General features: G+C 30.6%; 1 protein-coding gene across 1 annotated transcript; it reads right to left on the bottom strand.

Moving 5' to 3' along the window:
- Positions 1-6,922: 6,922 nt before the first annotated feature.
- Positions 6,923-13,613, bottom strand: LOC103501008 (auxin-responsive protein IAA16-like). The gene is made up of 5 exons (XM_008464484.2): positions 13,180-13,613; positions 8,977-9,218; positions 8,273-8,408; positions 7,829-7,890; positions 6,923-7,250 (listed from the first exon to the last, which is right to left on the bottom strand). The coding sequence occupies exons 1-5, from the start codon at positions 13,398-13,400 to the stop codon at positions 7,213-7,215; spliced, it is 699 nt and encodes a 232-aa protein (XP_008462706.1). The 5' UTR covers positions 13,401-13,613; the 3' UTR covers positions 6,923-7,212.
- Positions 13,614-22,504: the final 8,891 nt, after the last annotated feature.

Raw genomic sequence — 22,504 nt, 5'->3', positions numbered from 1 at the left:
ATCCCATTTACTATCCATGAGTTTTAGAATAAAAAATTCAACAATAATTCTTACAAATGATATAATTTAAATTGTTTATGTGTGGAAATATGTGAGTAGAGATATCTTATGTAACTCATACGAGTATCCTAAGGTATTTTCATATAAATATCATCAAACTATCAAATTTGTTTAACAACTTTTCGATCCGTGATTAAGATAAAGAAAATCCATTTTTGATAATACTAAGCATCACAATAGTCATGGAGACAAAACTCCATTAAGAAGGCCAATTCAAAGCCCAAAATTTTGGCCGAACTCAATTCACTTTTTACTTAACCCATAGACTAGTTTTTACGTAGGTAAGTAATATGATTTTTTGATTGGTTAACAAAGAGGCAAATATTTTGAAAGAATGAACATTAGGCGGTGGAAATCTGTATGAAAGAACTCAATTTTGAAGGAAACATACAGAGTTTGTCCTGAGCTTGAAATCTTGTTGTCGAAGAAAAATAAAAAATGGGCCATAAGTTTGTTATTCAAAAAGGGAATTTTTTTCTATCATTTCTTTCAACGTTTTGGTGAGCAACAGCGAGGATATTTAAGTTGGGAAGGACTATTATTGTACTATTTTATAAAAGTTGGAAATTAATAAATTGTTATTATTTAATATATTTTACAATTCAAAAACCATAATTTTATATATATATATATATATATATATATAAAGAAAATCTTTTGGGAGTGGTTTTTTTCTTTTCAACAAAACAAAACCCTAATTTCTTTCTCTGAGCGTTTTTCATTCTGATTCTATTCCTTACGAGTGCACGTTAGAGAGTTTGAAAGTTGTGTAAAGGGAGCAATCCGGCATATGCAATTTAGCATCGAATTCGTGTCGAATTTTGCTTTCAAGGCAGTGGTTCGACATGACACAACAACGATGATCAACGTTTGTCTTTCAAACAATTTGAAAGCAAAATTGTAATCAAATTATTCTTTTTGCACCGAGGATTGTCTGCACGAAATCTTATCGTAAGAACTTCTGACTGTGTTCCTCTCTGCTGGATCCACGAGATTGAATTTTGCGATTTTAGGGTTGAAATTGCCGATCCCTTCTCCGGCTTCAAAGAAATTGAAATGGAAGTACCTTGTGCTTCCTCGTGTATAAAAGTCTGCATTGATGGAACCACCCAAAACCGTAGCTCTCGCATTGATAACTCCATCATCAAGGTGAATGCCTGAAAAGCCGACATCAGACAATTGTCGGCCAGGCCAATATGCAAATTTCAAAGGAAAAACGCATTTGCATTTGTGACAATGTTGCCAACGAAAATGAATGGAAACAAAATTTTGAGGCTGAAGAGAACAAGAAAGAGAAAGAGCTTAAATGTCCCAACCAATGCCGTTGATCTATAGAAAAGGAAAAGGCAGTCTCACTAACAACGGAAGTTGCTTTTTCTAAGCCTTTGGAGTTTTGGATTGCTCTATGGGTACGTATATTTATTGCTTTAGTAGCGTAAGTTTTATTGATGAATGAATGGTTTTATTAGGAAAATAATCTGAAAGGGATAGATGAAACCATTTATTTTCGAGAGTTATGTTAATCATTTATTTTGATTGATACAAATTTAAAGAGATAAACATTGATCTTAACACAACATATTAAGCCGAAACCTTTGTTTGATGGTTTTGAAAATTTGAGTTTCTCGATACAAATTAAAATGGAAAGCTAAGAAACGGTAGAAAGTCGATAATGTTTTATTTTCAATCGTTTCTGTGAATGAATTTTATTTTGAATTTATTCTAGAGTGATTCGTAGACTAAATCATCCAATCGAAAAGATGATTTGAAAATCTTTGGAAAAACAATTGAGTACGTTAAATTTTCATCTTTTGTCAATTTGGATGAAGACAGTGAAAATTTCTGAAAAAATCAATTTGTAAAACTTGTTGAAGATTCTAAGATGTAGTTTAATAAGCCATGCATTTATTTGTTGATGGCTTTAATTGGATTGTTGATTTGTGTTGTTGATATATTTAATTTGGCTAGTAATTTGTTCCACAAACATAACTTTACACTTTTGAGATTTCTCTTACAAGATTTAATATTTGATATTTGATACATACTTTATGAATATATATTTGGATATTTCACGCGTATAAGCAAATTATATCATGATGCATGTGATAGAGTCAACTTATTGTAAGTTTTGGATAATGATGGGTTTGGTTTTCCTATGGTTTAAGGCTCAACAATATTTCAAGTTTTTATATATGACCTGAGAATATTTGACAATCTTGTTTCATTGCTATATTTGAGCATGATATTCAATATATGTGTGATAAGTATATATTGAATAGTTCATTAGCAAGCATATTGGCTCTTAGTTTTGTATTGCTATTAGTGTCATAATGGAAAGTTATTGTGATAAAATGTAATATGGTTTTGATGGCCTTGCTACATAAATAGTTTGAATATAGACACAATCATGATTCAATTGGTGGTTTATTCCACTAATTTAATTTTTACATATAGTATAAGAATTAGTTAGTTTAATTCTATGCTATAATTGAGGATGACATTCTATATGTATATTTGATAAGGATATACTATAGTATTCCGTATAGTTTGACAAATTTATGTTGTAGTAATGAATGCTATTGTGATTATTTGAATTAGTCTATGCATTCTTGTATAAAAATAATGTATGACTTGAATCATGCATAAGATTAATTAGAAGTAGAAAGTCAATTAAACAAAAGAATCATGAATACCTTATAATAGAATTTTGTGAATTAAATTGATTTGTTCATGAAATTTATTTCCCTCAACAAAATAGTATTGTTGAACTTTAAATATGTTCTGCATTTAAATATTTAGAAGTGTGGGGGCGTCTAACTAAGGTAGCATATCTTGTGTTCAAGAAATCTTCATCATGATTGAAAACCCTTGACTATGTTTACTAATTATATTCATAATAGTGTTGCATATAGATTTATATATTTAAATCAGTTTGTGAATGTTGAGACGCTATTGTGATCTACTACTTGAGCATGTCTATTAGCATGTTAGCATGAGTAGAAATGTATGTCATATGTGACAAAGTTATGTATGACTTACTTCATGAATTGTTGATTAATTTGGTTGTTAATTTTTATGAAATTGAAAGTATTACTATTACTTGTAATCAACTTTGGTCGTACAACATTATTTGTATATTACTAAAGTTTGCTATTAGTAGTATGAAAATATGCAAATTCATTCTTTATGAATCTCATAAGAACTTATAAAAAGTTTAAGATATTGTCTAAACTATTGAGTATGTGAGATCTTATAAGGCATGGGGACTTATACCCTAAGGTGTCTCTAAATTAAATTGGTATCAGAGTCATGTTGTTCTTGGTTTAGCCTTGTTGATATAATCCTAGGTCGAACAAATATGCAATGGAACCTTAAAAGTAGTTACAATATTATTCGTGGTTGAGCTCTATTGAATAGGCAATATGCTCTAGAGAGGAGTTAGACTAGTTAAAAGTTGGATGGATGTCTACTTTGGGGGGGGGGGGGGTTCAGTTGGAACTTTGTTCGAGAGGAGGATTTTTGGGAATGCAACTATCCCACATTAGATAAAGAAATTGATCATAAGTACATAGGTGTAACTTTAGATTGATGAAAAATATTTTGAATCAAACGTGGAATTTATAATGTTTTGATTCTTATTATCGTACGACTAAATTAGCCACTATAGAGCCTTAAAAGCTTTTGTAGCTATATGTAGTCTTCTAATGCATCAAGTCTATGTAAAGATGATATTCCTCAATGGTAACTTGGTATAGTCAAATTTCTTTATGGTCTTAAACTAGTTCTTGAAAGTTTGATGAGGAAAAAACATTAACAACACTGTAAACAATGTCTCGAGTAGTGAATTGTTGAATATGTGTTTACTAAAAGTTGTTTGGAGTTTATTGTGTGATTATATGTTTGTATGTTGATGTCAAAGATTTATGTGATACAAACATAAATGTTAGTAATGCTGTAAAGTTATCACATCTTGAAGTCATGAAAGATTTAATTATGTGAGACTAATGTGATGAGTTTAGTATTATTGAGAATGTTTTGATTTATGTCAATCACACATTGAATACTATTAAAGAGATTTTAATAGTTTGATAGTGCTCTTATGATGCTAGTAATGAGCCTTAAGGAAAGTAAATGAGCTAGTGTTTCTCAATTTGAATATGCAAAAATTAACTGTACAAGACATGTTGCTGCATATGTTGTGAGAAGATTGAGTATATACGCACATAATCCTGATTAAGATTATTTTATTGCTCTTCGTCATTTATTAAGATATCTTAATGTTACAATAGATTTTGGTTTGCATTGTAATTATTGTCTAGGTAGTGTATGCAAACCGGGTAACTTAGAACGGCGAGGTAAGGTTTACTAGTGGATATGTGTTCTTAATAAAAAATGTACCATTATATGGGTCCATTAGTATGAATGACATAGAAGCCTAATGGGAGATGTACCATTGTGGGGGGCCTCTATACCAGTATATCTGTATTAAGATTCATACACGACCATAGGGTATTGCCAAGAATAGTGTATTATGGCAAAATAAGACATATTCGTCTAAAACATGGAGTTGTGAGATGATGGTTGAATGAAAGAATTATCTTCTTGAAGTACGTGAGGTCTGAGGAAACTTGTAGATCATCTCTCCAAAGGCCTAACAAGGAGAGAGTAATTTTAGGATTTTCAACAAATATGAGACTCGAACATCTGACGGTTCATATCCCTTTATTTGGGTGGTCTATTGCGATAGACTTGATGGTCCATAGCCCTTTTATGGGTGGTTTGCTGTTGTAGACTTGATGGTCCATAGCCACGTATAGTAGTCCTTATTAAATGGATTTGATGGATAAAACTAAAACCTTAGAAATTTCCAAAGCCCCTCTTTGGGGTGGTCCTGGTATGGACTTGATGGATAACCGTAAAATCTTCATAGCTCAGTTTTAAGTGGTTTGTCTTTAATAGATTTGATGAAGTTGGTCTTAATGTGGACTATTGTGAAGTCTTCATAGCTCAGTTTTGAGTGGTCTATTGTGATAGACTTGATGAAGCAATAAACGTGATTGTGAGGGTGTGGTCGCCTTCTAGTTATGAAAAAGTTTAAGAATCTTTTTCTAGAGCTTTCACATTGATCCGAGGTTCTATGTGCACGACCTTAAATAGCACAATTTTGAGTTGTCTGTTGTGATAGACTTTATTGCAGAATCGATGGAAAATTAAGAAGTAAAACATGTTGTGAGGGTCTCAACCATAGTTATTGAAAGTTCAAAAGGTAACTTACTTTCTTTATAAATTGGATTGTTGCCCCACCTCACTACGCATCAATTCAAATCGAAAGATATTGATGTTTAAGTTTATACTACTTCTTTCTTTGCTAAGAGAAAATGCTTTATTATTGTTTTAATTGGATTACAATGGTAGCCATTCGTGGGGGATTGTTAGGAATGACTATCATTGTACTATTTTATAAGTTGGAAATTAATAAATTGTTATTATTTAATATATTTTACAACTTAAAAACCATAATTCTTATATATATATATATATTTTAAAAAAATCTTTTAGGGGTGATCTTTTTCTTTTCAACAAAACAAAACCCTAATTTCTTTCTTTGAACGTTTTTCATTCTGATTCTATGCCTAACTCTTACAAGGGCACGCTAGAGAGTTTGGAAGTTGTGTAAACCTTGGGGAGTAACCTGGCATATGCAATTTAGTACCGAGGTCATGCCGAATTTTGCTATCAAGGCAGTGGTTCGACACGACACAACAACGATGATCAACGTTTGTTTTTTCAACAATTTAAAGTGAAAATACACTGTATTTTTCTTATTCTAAGATACTGAGCTATAGTATGAGATTCAAATAGTTTTGTTGGGCTATTTAGGATAGAGAGAACAAGATTCAGGACCTATAGTATGATATATGTATCATCAAAACAACTTCAGACCTTTCACTATTTCAGCCGAGACAATCTCTCATGTTTCAATTTTTAGGGTGATCAAGTCTTCTATAAGCTTTTAAAGAACTGAGAAGTAAATATGATTAATGGCTTATGAATCTAGGTATTCAAATAAAAATATCATATTTCACTAAGCATGTTTCAACAAGTAGTAAATGATATTTACTTTGTACTTCCTTCTCGATTTTTTTTAGCAAAGTACTTTGAACAGTTTAACTTCCGGTGTCCATTCTAGTTAGTTGCAATGGTAACATTTATCTTTTACAACTTTCCGCCAATATATATAATTAACCGTAAATCCTTAAAATCCACAAATTTAACTAAACCAATAACATAAACTTAATTTAATTCTCAGCAACACTGAAAACTAAATTATCTAATTAATTAAATATTCATCCAATAAATTTAATTAATCTCAACTTTCACAAAACCAAATAATTCTTCATCAATTAACTAAAATTAACACTCAAAAGTTTAACATAGTTAAATAAAATTAAGAGAATTAAATCCAAAATTACCTTAATTTTGGAAGTTACTTTAAGGTTTTTTTTGACATTATTACAAATGATGTTTAGGAGTGGACGACTTCTAGAGTCTACTGAAAGCAAAGTGAACTTTTGGCTCCCTTGCATGAATTTTCAATGCATGACGATATGTAAGGTATGGCCAACTGCCGTATTATTATTGACATTGAGAGTTTGTAATTTTCCTTAATTGTATATTTGCCTAGTCTCTTGATGATTACGTTGACTACGTACTACTTACGATTCTAGGCGAATGAGTGTTTTTCTTGTAGTAAACAAGAACACGATTCAAGAGTTGACATAAATGTATTATCAACGTCTAAAAGGTTTGGGACTTTTTATCAATTACTCTACATATTATGAAAGAAAAGAAAACCCAGATATGGATGAGCATATTTCAGTGCATGTTAACTAAGATAATAGAATACAAAATCTGGTGAGAAGTATATTACAATTATATAGTAATTACATAGCTAGACAGGAGGTGGAGGTGATATGTTACTGATCAGAATCAAACTCCTCCCTCTATAGAGTAGGGTTTGATATATGATCATCAATTGGATATAATAATTAATTGCAAGCTACCAAATGATAGTAATAACAATAATTACTACTACTATTATTATTTCACAAAAAAAAAAATAATAATAATAATAATCTATTAGTAGGTAGTTCAGTTTCTGTTCTTGCACTTCTCCAATGCTCTTGGTGCTGTAAAATTGACAGTTATTGTATTAATTTACGTTTATATATACAAAAAATTATTCAAGAGCATTAAAAGAAGATGAAATAAAAATGGGCACTTCTCACATCTGAATCACATCAGATGACAAACAAATTAAAACAAAAAAAAGTCATCGCAAATTTTCTTTTTACATATTACAAATATAATTAGTAATTAGATATATCAGCTATCAGACGCTATTAAAGGACTTTCGATTTTAAATTTACTACTTTTGAAATTTAAAAAATAGAGCTTTATTATCATAAATTTTTTTGCTATTTTTACAAACGCCCCATCCTTTTAAGAAGAGGAAACAAAGTTAAATTAATATCAAAAGAACATTTCAAATAACAAACCTACTAAAAATATTTACAAATATTGTAAAATGAATTGCAAAATTTGTCAACGATAGATAGATAGATATTGATAGATTTTTATCTGTATTGATAGACAATAAATATAAGTCAACGTCTATTATTGATAGATTTTGATATTTTTGAACGGTTTCTTATAAATATATTAGTTTATTTTATTATATATAATAACAACTCTTATTATAACTTACCAAGTCCAATGGCCTCAGATCCTTTCATTATCCTCAAGCGTTTGCAGGAATTGACAAACATGCTGTTCAATCAAATACCAAATATATATATATATCATTATAATAACCTTGTGAGGTTAACTTTCACCCGAAATTTTTTAAAATTCTTTTATATTAGATTCTAATATCTTTAATTTTATTTTAGGCAAATATTTATTAATCTAAAACAATGGAAATGGAAAAGACGAGCTAAGTTAGTGTAGTTGAACGGATCTTAGTTTGGGGTCCAAAACATACGGACCCCTTAAAGGATTAAAATGAAGAGTCCAATAAAAATTTGACTAGCGTGTCAGTCAATCAATAACCAATAAAAAAAAAAAAAAAAAAAGAGTCGGAGCAGTTAAAATTTTGAAAATTTAAAAAGTGTGTGAGAGAGAGAGAGAGAGAGAGTTGAGAAAGACATACTCCCATGGGACATCACCAACAAGCATCCAATCTCCATCTTTGTCTTCATAAGTAGGCACATAATCTGACCCATTTAACACATCTTTTAATTTTCTTTCGTTCATGTAATCCTTCATCTTTTGTGCCCCACAATTACCTGATATTTCAATTTCAACCTCCAATCATTCATCTTCTTATCCTACTTGATTACAAACTTGGTCTAATGGATTAAAATTTTGTATTTAATAAATTTCTAAATTAGTTTCAAATTTGTTGATTTTGTATGTACTACACCCAAACATCTATTTATAATTAAAAAAATCTATTCAATATAGAATTGAATCAATTTCTGTATTTTAAATTATTTTGTATACAAATTGATCCTTTGTTTCTTATAATGTTCACAATATGATACATTAGATCACTTATATTAGACTTAAATACAAAATTCACCACACTTCTTAAATGTTTTTAATTAAATTTTATAAATATATGGACTAAAGTTTGTAAATTTTAATTTATCAATTATTATTTGATTAAAAAAATTTCATGATGGTGAATAGTAGTAAGTATGAGAGATTGAAAAACTAGACGGTCTAATTAGAAGCAGTGAGGTTGATAGTTGATCAATGTTTGCAATGATTTTAGGGAAACAATTAGTCGTTTTTTTTCCAAATTTCGATTGTGATCGGTGGAGGTTGTTAAAAGGGTAATTTGGAAATTACCTGTAGTGAAAGAGCCAAACATCTTGCTTAAGGCATCGAAAAGCTGTTGGTAGCTTTCGTACATTTTCAAGTCCACTTTGCGTAAGTACGGTGCCCCCTCCATGCTGACTTTAATAAACGCTACCGCACCGACGCTGCAGTCACCGACGGCACTCTTCTTGGTTTCTTCTAATTTATTCTTCTTTGGCCCTATGATGTTTCTCCTCAACGACTTCACCGGTGGCCAACCGATAACTTGGGTCCTGTCAAATTCAAATCTCTAATTTAAACAATAATTTTCCCTAACCAACTAATTAGTTAGATTAGTTAACTTTACCATTTTACTTAAATTTTTAATTCATTCCTTTCTAAATGTTCCATTTAATGTTTTTTCTTTATCAATTTTCTTTAATGCGTTCCATGATTTATTAGGCAGGTTTCTTTGTATTTCTTTTGAGGAATTATTTGATAGAGCTAGGTTTTGTTTAAAATATTAAAGGAGAGAGTTACCTTATGTTTATTTGAGAGTCATGTCATTATCTCTAAACTATCATATTAAAATTAGTAGAACAAACAATTCTTAACTTTTGGTGATGCCAAGAAGACGTTTTGAAAGATTATGTGAAAGAAAAATTGGAGTCAAAAGATATAGATAAACTCAAACTAAAATTTCAATATACACATATTTAATTTGAAAATATTTTGGATATGAAATTAAATGTTTCTCCAATACAGTTTCGTATCTTAGTTGATAAATTTCATGAGAAAATTGATTTTAAAAAATTTACTAATTTTAAGAGATGAAGAGGCATATATTACCATGATTTAAACACATGTTAAATAAATACCTAGGTTACTACTATAATCTAATTGTTCAATTCAAAAGATAAGTCATTTTAAAGAAAAATTAGAATATTTGAAAATCACTTTAAGTATATTTTATATAATCAGTTTTCACAAAAAATTTTTTTAAATAAAAGTAAATTTTTATAAAAATTATTCTTTTCTTGAGTCAATCGAAATAGATCATTGAAATGACCTACTTTTATTACGGTTATACAAACACACGAGGAAAACATTAACATATATTAATCTGAACTTCCATGGTAGACAAAATTAAAATAAAGCAAATCCTAAAACAGTGCATACATAAAATATTCGATTTCCATCTGGATTTGCACTAAATCATTTTCATATACACTTTAAAGTTTTATCCAATTAATTCCTCCAACTTTAATTTAATTCCTCCAACTTTAATTTTTTAGTGTTAACTTTGGATCAATTTAAATAATTATGAAATAAAATTTGAAATTAACTGAAGAGGTCTTTTTAAGAAATATAACAAAAAAGACAAAATATTAACACTATATAGAATAATTTTGAAAACGAAAAAAGTATATAGACGTACAATAAAAAATACCAAACATGTCCGGTAACTACACCGTCTACAACGTACGTAATATATTTGGTATAAGATTGTATAGATTTGGCTATTGTTTGGTATACGATTATTTAGATTCGGTCGTTTAGATTCCAAATCTAAACGATTTTTATTTTTTCAATCCTATCATTTTATTTGGTTACATGATCGTTTAGATTTAATCGTTTAAATTTTTTCAAAATTTTTTGTACACGATCGTTTAGATGTTAAACGATTTTTTTAAATTCTTTGCACACGATCGTTTAGACTAGTCAACACGATCGTTTATTTTTTTCAACACGATTGTTTAGATTTGGCTATACTCCAATCTAAACGACTTTTTTCAAGATTTTTTATACACAATTGACTATTTTTTGTACATGATCGTTTAAATTTTGTTCGTTTAGATTTGGGTAAACCTAAATTCAAATATAAACAACGTAAAAAAAGAAGAGGAAAAGAAGAAAAACGATGGAAAGAAATTGCAGTGAAAAGAAAAAGGAAAAGATAAAGACGATAGAAAGAAACCACAGCGAAGAGGAGAAGAAAGACAGAAGAGCAAACCTGAAGTATTTAAAAAATGGTTAACTTTATGAACTTTGTTGCACTGACATTAAATATTTTAGTGGTTGGTTATATTTATGAAATTTTTTTAATTGAAACAACGATGGAATATAAGTTAAAACTAATTAACTATAATTATTTTATAAAAATTGTTTTAAATAACAAAAATATCTACAAATACAGTAAAATACTATCTTAATTTGTCTATTACAATACACGAAACATATAAATAATAGTTTATCGTGATTTATCTCATATACGTATATAATAAAATTTTGTTATATTAGTAAATATTTGAGAAACTTTCGTAAATGTAACAAAATACCAAACTATTTACGGTCATGTAACTAAGTCCATAAAGTTAGTCATTTTTTAAATATTCCAGGTTTGTCCTTCCATCTTTCTTTTCTTTCTCGCGATGAAATCGTCTTCCTTCTACAATTTCATTCATCTTCATTCTGCGATTTCTTTCATCGTCTTTCTTTTTTTCTCTTTCTTTTTTTTCTGTGATTTATTTTCATTATTTTTCTTATTTTTCAATTCTTTATTTACGCCGTTTAATTTGTCTTCCTTATTTTTTTTTCTTTTTTTGATTTCTTTCCATCGTCTTTCTACTTTTCTTCTTCTTTTTTTGCCGAGATTTCTTTCCATCGTCTTTCTCCTTTTCCTTTTTTTTAATGTTGTTTATGTTTGGTTAACCAAATATAAATCACTGTGTAAAAAAAAGCAAAATCTAAAAGATCATGTATAAAGAATCTTGAAAAAAATCATTTAGATTGGAGTAGCCAAATGTAAACGATCGTGTAAAAAAAATTCGTTTAGATCTCTAAACGATCGTTTACCAAAAGAATTAAAAAAATCATGTACCAAATTTTGAAAAAAAAAAACATTTAAATTTGGATCCCAAATCTAAACTAACTAAATTTAAACGTAACTAAATTAAACGATCATGTAAAAAAAATATCGTATATAAAGAATCTTGAAAAAAAATCATTTGGATTGGAGTAGCCAAATGTAATCGATCGTGTAAAAAAAGTGATAAAAAAAATCATCGTTTAGAGAAATCTAAACGATCGTGTACCAAAAGAATTAAAAAAATCGTGTACCAAATTAAAAAAATCATTTAGATTTGAGCCCTTGATCTAAACGACAAAATCTAAACGTAACCAAATTTAAACATAACCAAATTAAACGATCATGTAACAAAATTAAACGATAAAATTGAAAAGATAAATTGTAGTCATATTTAAACGATCGCGTACCAAATAATAACCAATTCTAAACAATTGCAAATATATTACATGCCCGTTATTGACGACGTGGTTGACGAGATATTTTTGGTATTTTACATATTGAACCTTTAGGCTTTTTTTTCGTTTTCATAATTATTCTATAGATCGTAAATATTTTGTTGTTTTTTTTTATATTTTTGAAAAGGTGCATGAATATTTTGGTTTCTTTAACTGGATTTAGAAAATTTTAATTATACTTTTTAAAAGTAATTAATAAATATGAGGAGGTAGTTATTTAGTGAAAAAATAAAGTTAAAGGTATGACCAAATAGAATAATTGTTTAACTTAATAAGTTTTGGACACATTGACTATTGAGAAAAGGAAAACGGAAAAGAAAAGATTCCATATGTTATGTAGTTTGGCGTGTTTGTCCGACAAGGAAACAAAAATTTCCTTGAGATTCGAAACCACAATTATTTTGCCTTTTTTCTTTTTTTTTTTTTTTTTTTTTTTTTTTCGTTTACTTGGTCATCATTTCTTTCTCTTCCCCTCCCAATCAATTATTGATGCCCATATACACATTATCATTATATAATTTTTATTCATAACCCTCATTTCCAAAAAACACCATCTAACAACTGCAAATTAAAATTTCTTTTAACCAATATTAATTATATTCCAAAAACCCTAAGAAAATTAAATTATTCGGATTTTTTATATTTTAAATATAAATATTTAATTCTGAGCCTAGAGCTATGCAAATACTGAGTTTTTTTTTTTTTATAACCTTTTATGCTGAAAATCTATTTATTAATTGTCATTAACCTTTATTTATTTATTTATTTGCTTTAATTTTTTAAAGAAAAAGTAAACTTTCAATTTCTTTTATGTATAAACTTTTAACCTCTGACAGAAAATAGAATAATTATATAACTAAATAATATTTTCACGAACAATTTCTTTTGAAATGACAATAATGAACAGTAGAGAGAGATAAGAGTTCATACTTGGCTGGGGGAGGCTTGGGAAGATCTTTATTGACGAAGCTCGAAACGACATTTTTGTCAATCGTTTTGTTTCCTTGGTCGGAATCAGTCGCAATATGCAGCTTTAAATCTACAGTTTCAGTGAAACCTCTTTTTTTCACGGCGTCACCGTCATTTCTTCCTTCCCAGCCGGGCAGCCCAAGACGGAGCTCTGTCTCTTTGAAGTCAAGTAAGCTTCCCATTTTCACTGTCTTCGCAATCTCTTTAGTTTTGTATTTTTATTATTTTCTTTTTTTCTTTTTTTTTTCTTTTCTTTTTTGGAGGTGAAAGAATGGGGAAAAGGAGTGGTTATGGAGGGGATGAGGAGAAAATAAGGGAAAGTGTGAAATTATAAAGTGGGTTATGAGAAGAATATAATTTAAAAGGGAATTTTTATATATTTCTTTCTTTTTCTTAGGTTATAAGTTGTACACTCACCATTTACTAAAAACCAAGTTGACCCGCTCATGCTAACCAATAAAATCAAGTTGGTTCAATTATAGGTACCTTTGACTGGGACAAAGGGGCCATGCTCTTAATTAATTATTTTATTATTATTTTCTCTCTCCACATATTATTATTATTTATTCCCAAGTATGTATGTGTGTGTGTTTGTGTGTATGTATGTATTTGTGTGTGTGTGTGTATATATATATATATATATATATATTATTTATTAAGGGTTGACAGGACAGGACCCCTGACTGGCAACTTATCTTTTTAGAATCTTTAATTCCTTTTGAAAAGAAAAAGGAAAAGATTATGATAAGGTTTGGGTGGGACAAATCCCCCACTTATTCTTATATTTTCGTAATCTGAAAGATGCTAAACAAAAGCTAGAATACAAATCGAAAAGTAGAATTACAAACAGAAAAAATACAAACAAACAAAAATAAAAGAAAAGCTAAGACGATATGTCTCCGAATGTCTTCAAGTCTCTTCTGGTAATTTTTTCTTGACGATGATGATGTCACCCGACTTTGTTTGAATGGCCAGGATTGGTCTTACCATGCGACGACTGTAGACTCTCTGAGATAGAATACGTCCAGGGACTTACTCTCGGCTTCCTCGCCATTAATTGCCTAAGCATCCTAATCTCTTTGAATTAGTTGGTCACGGTAAGAGTCCCTAACCAGAAACAATCCTCGCTGACTCAGTTGCTTGCCATCTCCATCACCTCCCCTTCAATCGAAGATTACTTCGATCGACGATTACACTTTGCAGGTTGGATGTATAGGATAAATTTTTTTACAAGGACAAAAATTTGTTTAAGTACTTTTTTTTTCAAAATTTTTACTGGGAGAAAAGTTTATTTATGTACTTTTTTTTAAATGATAATAATACAAAAGAAAAAACCTATTTTTTTTTTTATCTTGGTTAGGAATCCAAATAGGGGTCGAAAATATCGAAGTTGTAGTATGGATCATTGTCAAATTCAATATCGTTGACGGATGAATCTGAAGAAATTTCACTATCTTCAGGGTCATCCTCCTTGTTATCGTTGGAAATAGTGTGGATGACTATTTCCATGACCGCTTGGAGATCTGCCTCAGATTTAGCTCCAGCGATGGAGGTCATAATTGAATTCTTCGTGAGAAGGAACTGGTCTTCTTCTTTTTCTCGAGACATGAGCGTTGGTTTTAAACCATTTTATTATTTGATCTTCATTCAGATGAGAGTAGTCGTACTTATCCCACCATTTTTCCTGCAAGATCTTTCCTAAGAGCTTAAACTTTGCCCTGGATGAAAGCTAATGACTTAAGCAGAAAATCCAAAGGCACCTGGAAATAGAGAGAGAATCTATACGTTGGAAAAAGTGCAGATGAATAGATGCTTGTTGAAAAGTGATGGTAGGCTCGTTGGACCTCGACTGGAAAAATCTTTAGATCAGTTAGGAGGAAGTAGCTCCACTATTTTTGAACAAATTTGGAAAATTAGTTTTGTTAGATTTCTTACAAAACGTAATAAACCAAGAGTGGTTATGAGATTTATGCTGTAGTACTTTCTACCATGCTTCCATGTAGTCTCGGTACGTGTATGATTGAAGGTTGAAAACCTTTGGGAATTTTCTAGAAACAAACATCCCTTGAGGCCAATGGGATAATGTGAAAACCTAAAAATTTTGAGTTTGGAGTAGACAATTGTTTTGGGCTTATTCCGGTCTAGAATATGAGTAATTTCGACCGAAATGGTGTCGACCAAAATGGACTCATAAAATTGTCTCATTTTCTTGATGCTTATGGAAAAAAGTTGAACCCATGGGGGTAGACCTAGGACCAAATTTCTTAAATGGAAGGTCCGTCGAATTCTGGTTCAATTACAACATCTTCAAGAATTGTTTTGGTTTGGTAACTTGTGACCGGTGTCAGGGTATAAAAACCGTTGGTTTTACCATTTAGGCTTAGAAGGTGGCTTAATTGACGTTGCGGCGCCTGATGGACGCGACAAGGTTGTAGAGGAATATGAGTTTGATCCAATTGTTAGATTTCTTTGTGGAAAACTTTGACGACGCCTAGATATAGTTTGGACACTTAGAACCATGGCGTAATTATCTGCACACACAAGAGTAAGTGCAGATGCTTGAGAAATAAGGTGTTTGCCCTTAGAAGAGCTTACTCTAAAGGAGCTAGATGTTTGAAAAGGAGCTTGGTTATGCTGATTTAGTGGAAGAGGAGGCGGAGGCCTCCCAGGTGGTCGAGATTGACCAAAGGTTGGAAACATTTTGAAAAGCACTAGGATTCTTTCAGAGCTTTGATTTTGAGAGGTGCTCTCTTGAGACATGTAAGCAACAAGGAAATTGTTACTCCCTTTTATAGGCTTAATTGAAAAATTGAAACAAGATAGAATTGCTTGACATCTTGCAAAGATTTGCTTTGAAACAAGATTCTTTACATCTTTTTCAAAGATGAATTTGCTTACCTTTGATTCAGTCCTGACACGAAAATCTTTGTTGATAAGATCTCCCTGAAATTTTTGGACTAAAAGTACTATTGCTAAAACTTTCTTTTTGATGGTGGAATAGTTTTGTTGAGCACTACTCTAGATTTCGAAATGAAAATAGACTAACAATTTTTTTCCGTTAATATCCTATTTGAGGATGCGTCCGTAACCTTGTTTCGACGATCATTTTGGCTTTTCGTCTACTAGCGATGAGCATGGAATTCCTTTATCAAGGAACTTGATTGATTGGATTGTCCGTGTATGTTGAGTCATCCATGGTTTTCAAAAGTATGTTCAGCCGTCCACAGTAACTGCAAACCTGGAAATTATAAAAATAATTTACTGGTTTCACGAGTTTTTTCTTTTTGTTACATAGGCCCTACGTATTTTTGGATTTTGTTACCTTTATGTAAATTAATCTTTAATTTAATCAATTTAATTAAATAAAATTAAAATAAACTATTAACTAATTCTCCAATTAATTAATTGCGAAATTAAATATCGTATATTTAAGATAAATTTACATGAATATAACAAATGTGGTAAATATTTATGGCCTATATAACAATTTAAAAAGAACTACATAATCGTGTGCATATGATCTAAACGATCACTTACAATAATCAACATGATCGTTTAGCATGGACAACAAGATCATTTAAAATTGAAGCATCTTTTCCATCGTTAAAAATAACTACACAATCGTGTATGTTTCTTTGTCAAAACATCAGACATGCTGACAAGAATATTGACACGACTTTTTCATTAGCCTTCACCCATTCATCATATGTTTTCCGACTAGTTCGGTTAGCATTAGAGGTAGGGGTTTGAGGACATTCCTCAGTTAAGACAAATCTTAAATTGTCAACCACTAGTATTGTGTTAAGATTTGATTTTCGTGCTCCATAATTATCGTCATTAAGTTTTTTGGAAGCTAAAAGTTGAACTATTGAGCTATTCATGCTGAAAAGACAAAATATTCTCTTAGTAAAAAAAACTATAATCCTTTAATAACCAATTAGTTCTAGCAATTATAATAATGTACCCTTCATTATTATGTTTTGCAACGATATTTTAAAGGTTTAGAATAACCTCCACTGGAGAGTAGTCGATTACTTATCCTTTGAACCAAGACAATCTTGACTAGATGCTAACTCCAGAATAAATTTTTATTCTTTATAGCATTTAGCTGTCCTTACTTTAGTCGAGAATGTACTAACAAGTTAGTAATTCTTGTAAGTGCAACACGCTATTTTCAGATTTCATAGATCATAATCAACATGCTCCCGAAAGTGGAAAGTCAATATGAAAACTAATCTAAGAAAACCTATCCATATTTGGAGTTCATTGTGTTCCAAATCCTATAATATAACTCTTCAAAGGGAAACTCACTCGAAGATAGACAAGCAGACGCACTATAGGAATCTCACGGTGCGACCTAATGGAAAAGATTATAAGATGTGTTGTCACATATCCCTCACCCACTTACTATAAACTACTTCCCTTATTCACCTTGATATTGATCCATGTAAACACTCTCCGAAGGGAGTCTGCTTCTATGCACGACCCAAAGCACTGCATAGACCTCACGGTGTGAACTCTTGGGGACACTAGAGCTAAAAGTACACTACTTCTCTCTAGCTAAAGTGTTCTAACATTTGAAGTGATGGAACATGAGACACGCGCAATAGACTTAAGGATTAAATTTTACTCTAAATGCAACCAAAACAATTTAGTGATTAACATGCATCAAACTACCTTAATTAAAAGATATTAGGGTTAAAAGAAAACTTACATTCGTATCTTCTTGTTTCTCCTAATCTCCTTACAAACTTGAACCCATACCACCCCTAGAGTTGACTTCGATATTCTCTAGACATAGAACGGGGTTGTGGGATCCGATAAGTGAAGTAAATAGAGAGATATGAAAATTGGAGGAAGGAATTTTAGGATTGAAGCTTGAGAATTTAGAGGAACAAAAATTGGTACGATAATTTTTTAAAGTAAAAAATACCAAAAATAGGAAAAGTTTTCTCTCAATTGGAATGTTACCTATTTATAGCCTAATTACATAAAAAGTGCATGTAATTAGTTCATAAAATCTCAATACCTAATATTCCACTAACTATTAGTGGAACATAGTGGGTGAAATGTCTTCATCTTATATTGTCACTTTTCCCATTGATTGTTAGTGGAATAATCTAACTTTAATCCAAGGGTAATATGGTCATTTGACCATTCAAGTCAAAGTCAAACTTTGTCTTTTTTAAATCAAAAGTCAACATTTTGAATTTTTACCATTTTGTCCATCTTGACTAATGTCGACCTTTCGTTCATGAATCCACATTCATTTTTTTGAAAATCAAATCATAGTTGAATATAAAGCCAGTTAAAGTTTAACTTTTTACAACTTTGACAATTTTCATCAATTCCAAGCTTTCGAATATGAATCCGCATTCATATTTTTAATAGTTAAATCACATTTAAACAAAAATCTCTATCTCAAACTGATAAGTGATAATTATATCACATATTTTGTCAGTTTCTCTCTCTCTCTCTCTTTACCTAATTTGAACAATTCGAAGTATTCCAATAAATTTTTTTAAGTTAATTTCATATTAACCAGCAGAGGAACCTAATGGACCTATAGATCATAGGCTCCAACAATATGAGATTAACTGGCTAAACTCTTTTAGACCGAGCTAATCAACATTAGGTAACTAATGAGATTCCATTAAAGTCTCATTGTTGGACTCTCCTCAGTATAGATATATTTGTGTCTATCTGATATAACCATGATCAATAAGTTAATCATTCACAGGTTGTTCGTAACATCAGCTGAGTCAAAATACCGTTTGAGCCTCGAGACTACATCCTGCTCTTTAAGTCCCATTGATCAATTATTGAACAATTGGTTTAAGGTCCAACCTATAAACTGAATCCCTCTCCGGCTAATGAGAGGGTGGGGCCTTTTGTTCAAGACTTGGATTCAGTCCTTAAGGGAATAACTTATCTACTAACCTTAAAACGGGTAGGAGTGAATTCTGTCTTGTGTCCAATGTCCCTTGCCATCTACCCAGTCTTACTCTTGAAATAGGAGGCTTATTGGGCCAACACTGTTAAGTTACTCTCACCTATGAAAATCTAAGGATAATTCTATTTGAAGATGAGTTCAAAGTTAGCTTAGGGTTTAGATTAAGTTATCTAGGTCATCATAATTGAAATAGTCAATTTAATATAGTCAATAGTGTTATAACTTAAAAGTGACTATTTCATGGTTCTAGTCTTATGTAAACTCTTTACATAGGATACCCTCACTTTCATGTCTCTCCATGAACGATTTAGGATCACATCGTTTGTACTAACTACAAAGTGAGCCACATCCATAGTGTTCTCAGAATAAGACGCCCAATCTTATTCATACACTATAGACCGTTTGGGCTATATACTTGAACTTGATCTACGTTTATGTCTCTACATAAAGTTCAAGTCTACACTAGATGCCTCTAGACCTTAGTTTATTTGATTCAAGATTATAGTATTCTATTTTCACCAATAAGTCCTCAATAACCATTTTATTGAATATAATATAATTTTAAAATACAAACTACGAGTTTTAAGACATAAATTCCAACATTATGGGTATTCTATTACTTTAGGGTTATATTTAGGCTAACTTAAATAAATCCTAAGTATAGGTGAAACATTCGAGCACAACCTTTATATTGGATTTAAACCTACGATGTTTAGGTGATAAACTAGTTTTATTACCTCACATCTCTCACGCATGCTCATAAGACTAAGTTAACTTGGCTCAAGAATTGATTACAATCTTCAGGTAGCAGACGCTCTGTAAACTGTCAATTTAAGAACTTCCAACCTTAGTCATCTTATATGACTTATTGACAAGATCAAATCAGGTGAGTCTCTTATAACCAGTTTTACAAGATATCGATCTATTTCTCACTAGGAGAGTATGCTATATTTGTTATAGATTTTAAGAGTACTTGATTTCGTAACACTTATAAACTATAGACTAACCTATAACATACATTCAAGCATTATATAACCATTAGATATGAAAAATTAATTAATATGGATTTTAATTTAAACCTTTAATTAAAGATTTTAAATTAAATTAAATAAATCTAAAAATTAATTAATTAATTAATTTCATAAAATCATATTTAATCAAAATTAATTAAATTAATTAATCGTATTAATTAATTTCCATATCAATTAATTAAGTGTGCATACTACACATTATAACCATTATAATATATATTCAATGCATGAACATATTAACCTTTGGAGGGATTTTAAGTCGATAAAACATACAAGCACATACAATTTAAATTTTAATTAATACATACATTCATGCATAAATAATTAAAACACCCTAAATTGAATGATTTTGGCCCTTAAAGTAAGCTAAAAGCTAAATTATACAATTAATAATTTGGTGGAGTATATAAACCACTCCCGAATAACTCGAACCTACTGGAAACCCATCAAATTTGGGTTGGATAGACCTAAAAATCATTAAACCGGCCCAATACCCAAATGATTGGGCTTGAACCGATCCCACCACTATACCTAAGGCGCAAGTCACGATATATGAGCCAGGTAGGAAACCGGGTTAGGCGGGCAGAAGCGGAGTGAGTCGAAGCATATGAAGCAAGCGGGTGTTATGCAACCATGGGCTGGACGAACATTCACAAAAAGCTTGCCCGAGTTGGGGGAGTAAAATGGTAAAAATGGGGCATGGATGAAATGTAGGGTCGCAGTCGGACCGTCTGGTCTAGAATGGCCTATCCTGGTCTATTATTAAAATTCAACAAGTTTTTACCTTTTCTCTCTCTCGATTGAAGTAATTACAACTTAAATGTACTCTAATGACTCCAATAAAATTATAAACTCTTAAGCATACTAATTAGGCCACAAAACCAAGACCAATTACAATAATAATTACAAAAAAAAAAAAAGAATTAATCTAAAATCATAAAGTATCCATTTTAGTTCAAACATAATTTAGCTAATAAATTAGAATCCACCAAATGCAATTGGATAAAAATAAGCATGCTCTTGTAGCACATGATAGAAATAAGATATGTGCAGCGAAAATAAAAATCGAGAATTTACCCTATATGCTCTTAGTTAACATGCAACCCTAAACTTAAAACAATTTATGGTTTAATTAGAAATTACCTTTGTAGCTTCCAAATGTAAACGTCTACTCCTCCCACGAACTTAGACCACCACTAGTAGTCACCTACTATCCTCTAGATTCAAAACTGGGTTGTGGTACCTGATGGACGAAGGAATTGAGAGAAAGATTTGAGAAAAGGATTTTAGGGATAAAAAGATGGAATTGGAAAGAATGGTTTTTCTTTTGGTGTGAGAGTGGTAAAGATTTTTATTTTTAATAAAAGAGAACTTAGGAAATTTTGTAGCAAAAATTCCAATTTTTTAAACTAAATTTTCAAAAGCACGTAATTACTTCATCATGGCTCAACACCTCACAAAGCACCAACTCTTAGTGGGCTTGGTGTCATCACCATGAGCCTTTATCTAGCACACTAAGAGTTAGTGGGATTATCCAACAATATGTTGGATTTTTTTACTAACTTTAGTCAAAGGGATAAAATGACCATTTGACCATTCAAGTCAAAGTCAAACTTTGACTTTTCCAAGTCAAAAGTCAAAATTTTGACTTTTTACAATTTTGACCGTCTCGACTAAATCCAACCTCTCGAGCATGAACCCAAATTTATTTTTGGAAATTTAAATCACATTTGAATATAGAGTAAATCAAAATTTGATTTTTAAAGTCTAAAGTCAACATTTTGATTTTTTACAACTTTGACAATTTCCACCAATTTCGAGCTTCCGAATATGAATCTGCATTCATATTTTTAATAGTAAAATCACATTTAAATAAAAAACTCTATCTCAAACTGATAACCTATAGCTATATTTTACATATTCGTAAGTTTCTCTCTCTTTACCTAATTCGAACACAATTTGAATTATTCCAACACACTATTCTAAGTTTATTCCTTATGAGCTAGAAAGGGAACCTAATAGACATATAGATCATGGGCTCAAATTATCTGAGATTAACTAGTTAAATCCTTTTAGGAAAAACTAATCAACATCCGTTAACTAACGGGTCATTTCATTAAAGTCTTGTAGTTGCACTCCCTTATTATAAATATATTTGTGTTTATCTGATATAACCATGATCAATAACTTCATCCTTCACAAGTTGTTCATAACCTCAGTTAGATCAAAATACCGTTTTACCCCCGAGACTACATTTTGCTCCTTAAGTCCTACTAATCCACTATTGAACAATTGGTTTTTG

This window comes from Cucumis melo, chromosome 2 (assembly GCF_025177605.1).
Source record: "Cucumis melo cultivar AY chromosome 2, USDA_Cmelo_AY_1.0, whole genome shotgun sequence".
Classification (NCBI taxonomy): Eukaryota; Viridiplantae; Streptophyta; class Magnoliopsida; order Cucurbitales; family Cucurbitaceae; genus Cucumis; species Cucumis melo.
This window is presented reverse-complemented; position numbering and strand designations above follow the sequence as displayed.

What these genes read in the sequence shown, in the direction of transcription:
- LOC103501008 (XM_008464484.2), bottom strand. Translation starts at nt 13,400, where the DNA reads ATGGGAAGCTTACTTGACTTCAAAGAGACAGAGCTCCGTCTTGGGCTG. An exon ending in CCCAAGCCTCCCCCAGCCAA is followed by an intron (nt 9,219 to 13,179) that starts GTATGAACTCTT and finishes TGAATTTGACAG; the next exon opens with GACCCAAGTTATCGGTTGGC. An exon ending in GTTTGGCTCTTTCACTACAG is followed by an intron (nt 8,409 to 8,976) that starts GTAATTTCCAAA and finishes TTGAAATATCAG; the next exon opens with GTAATTGTGGGGCACAAAAG.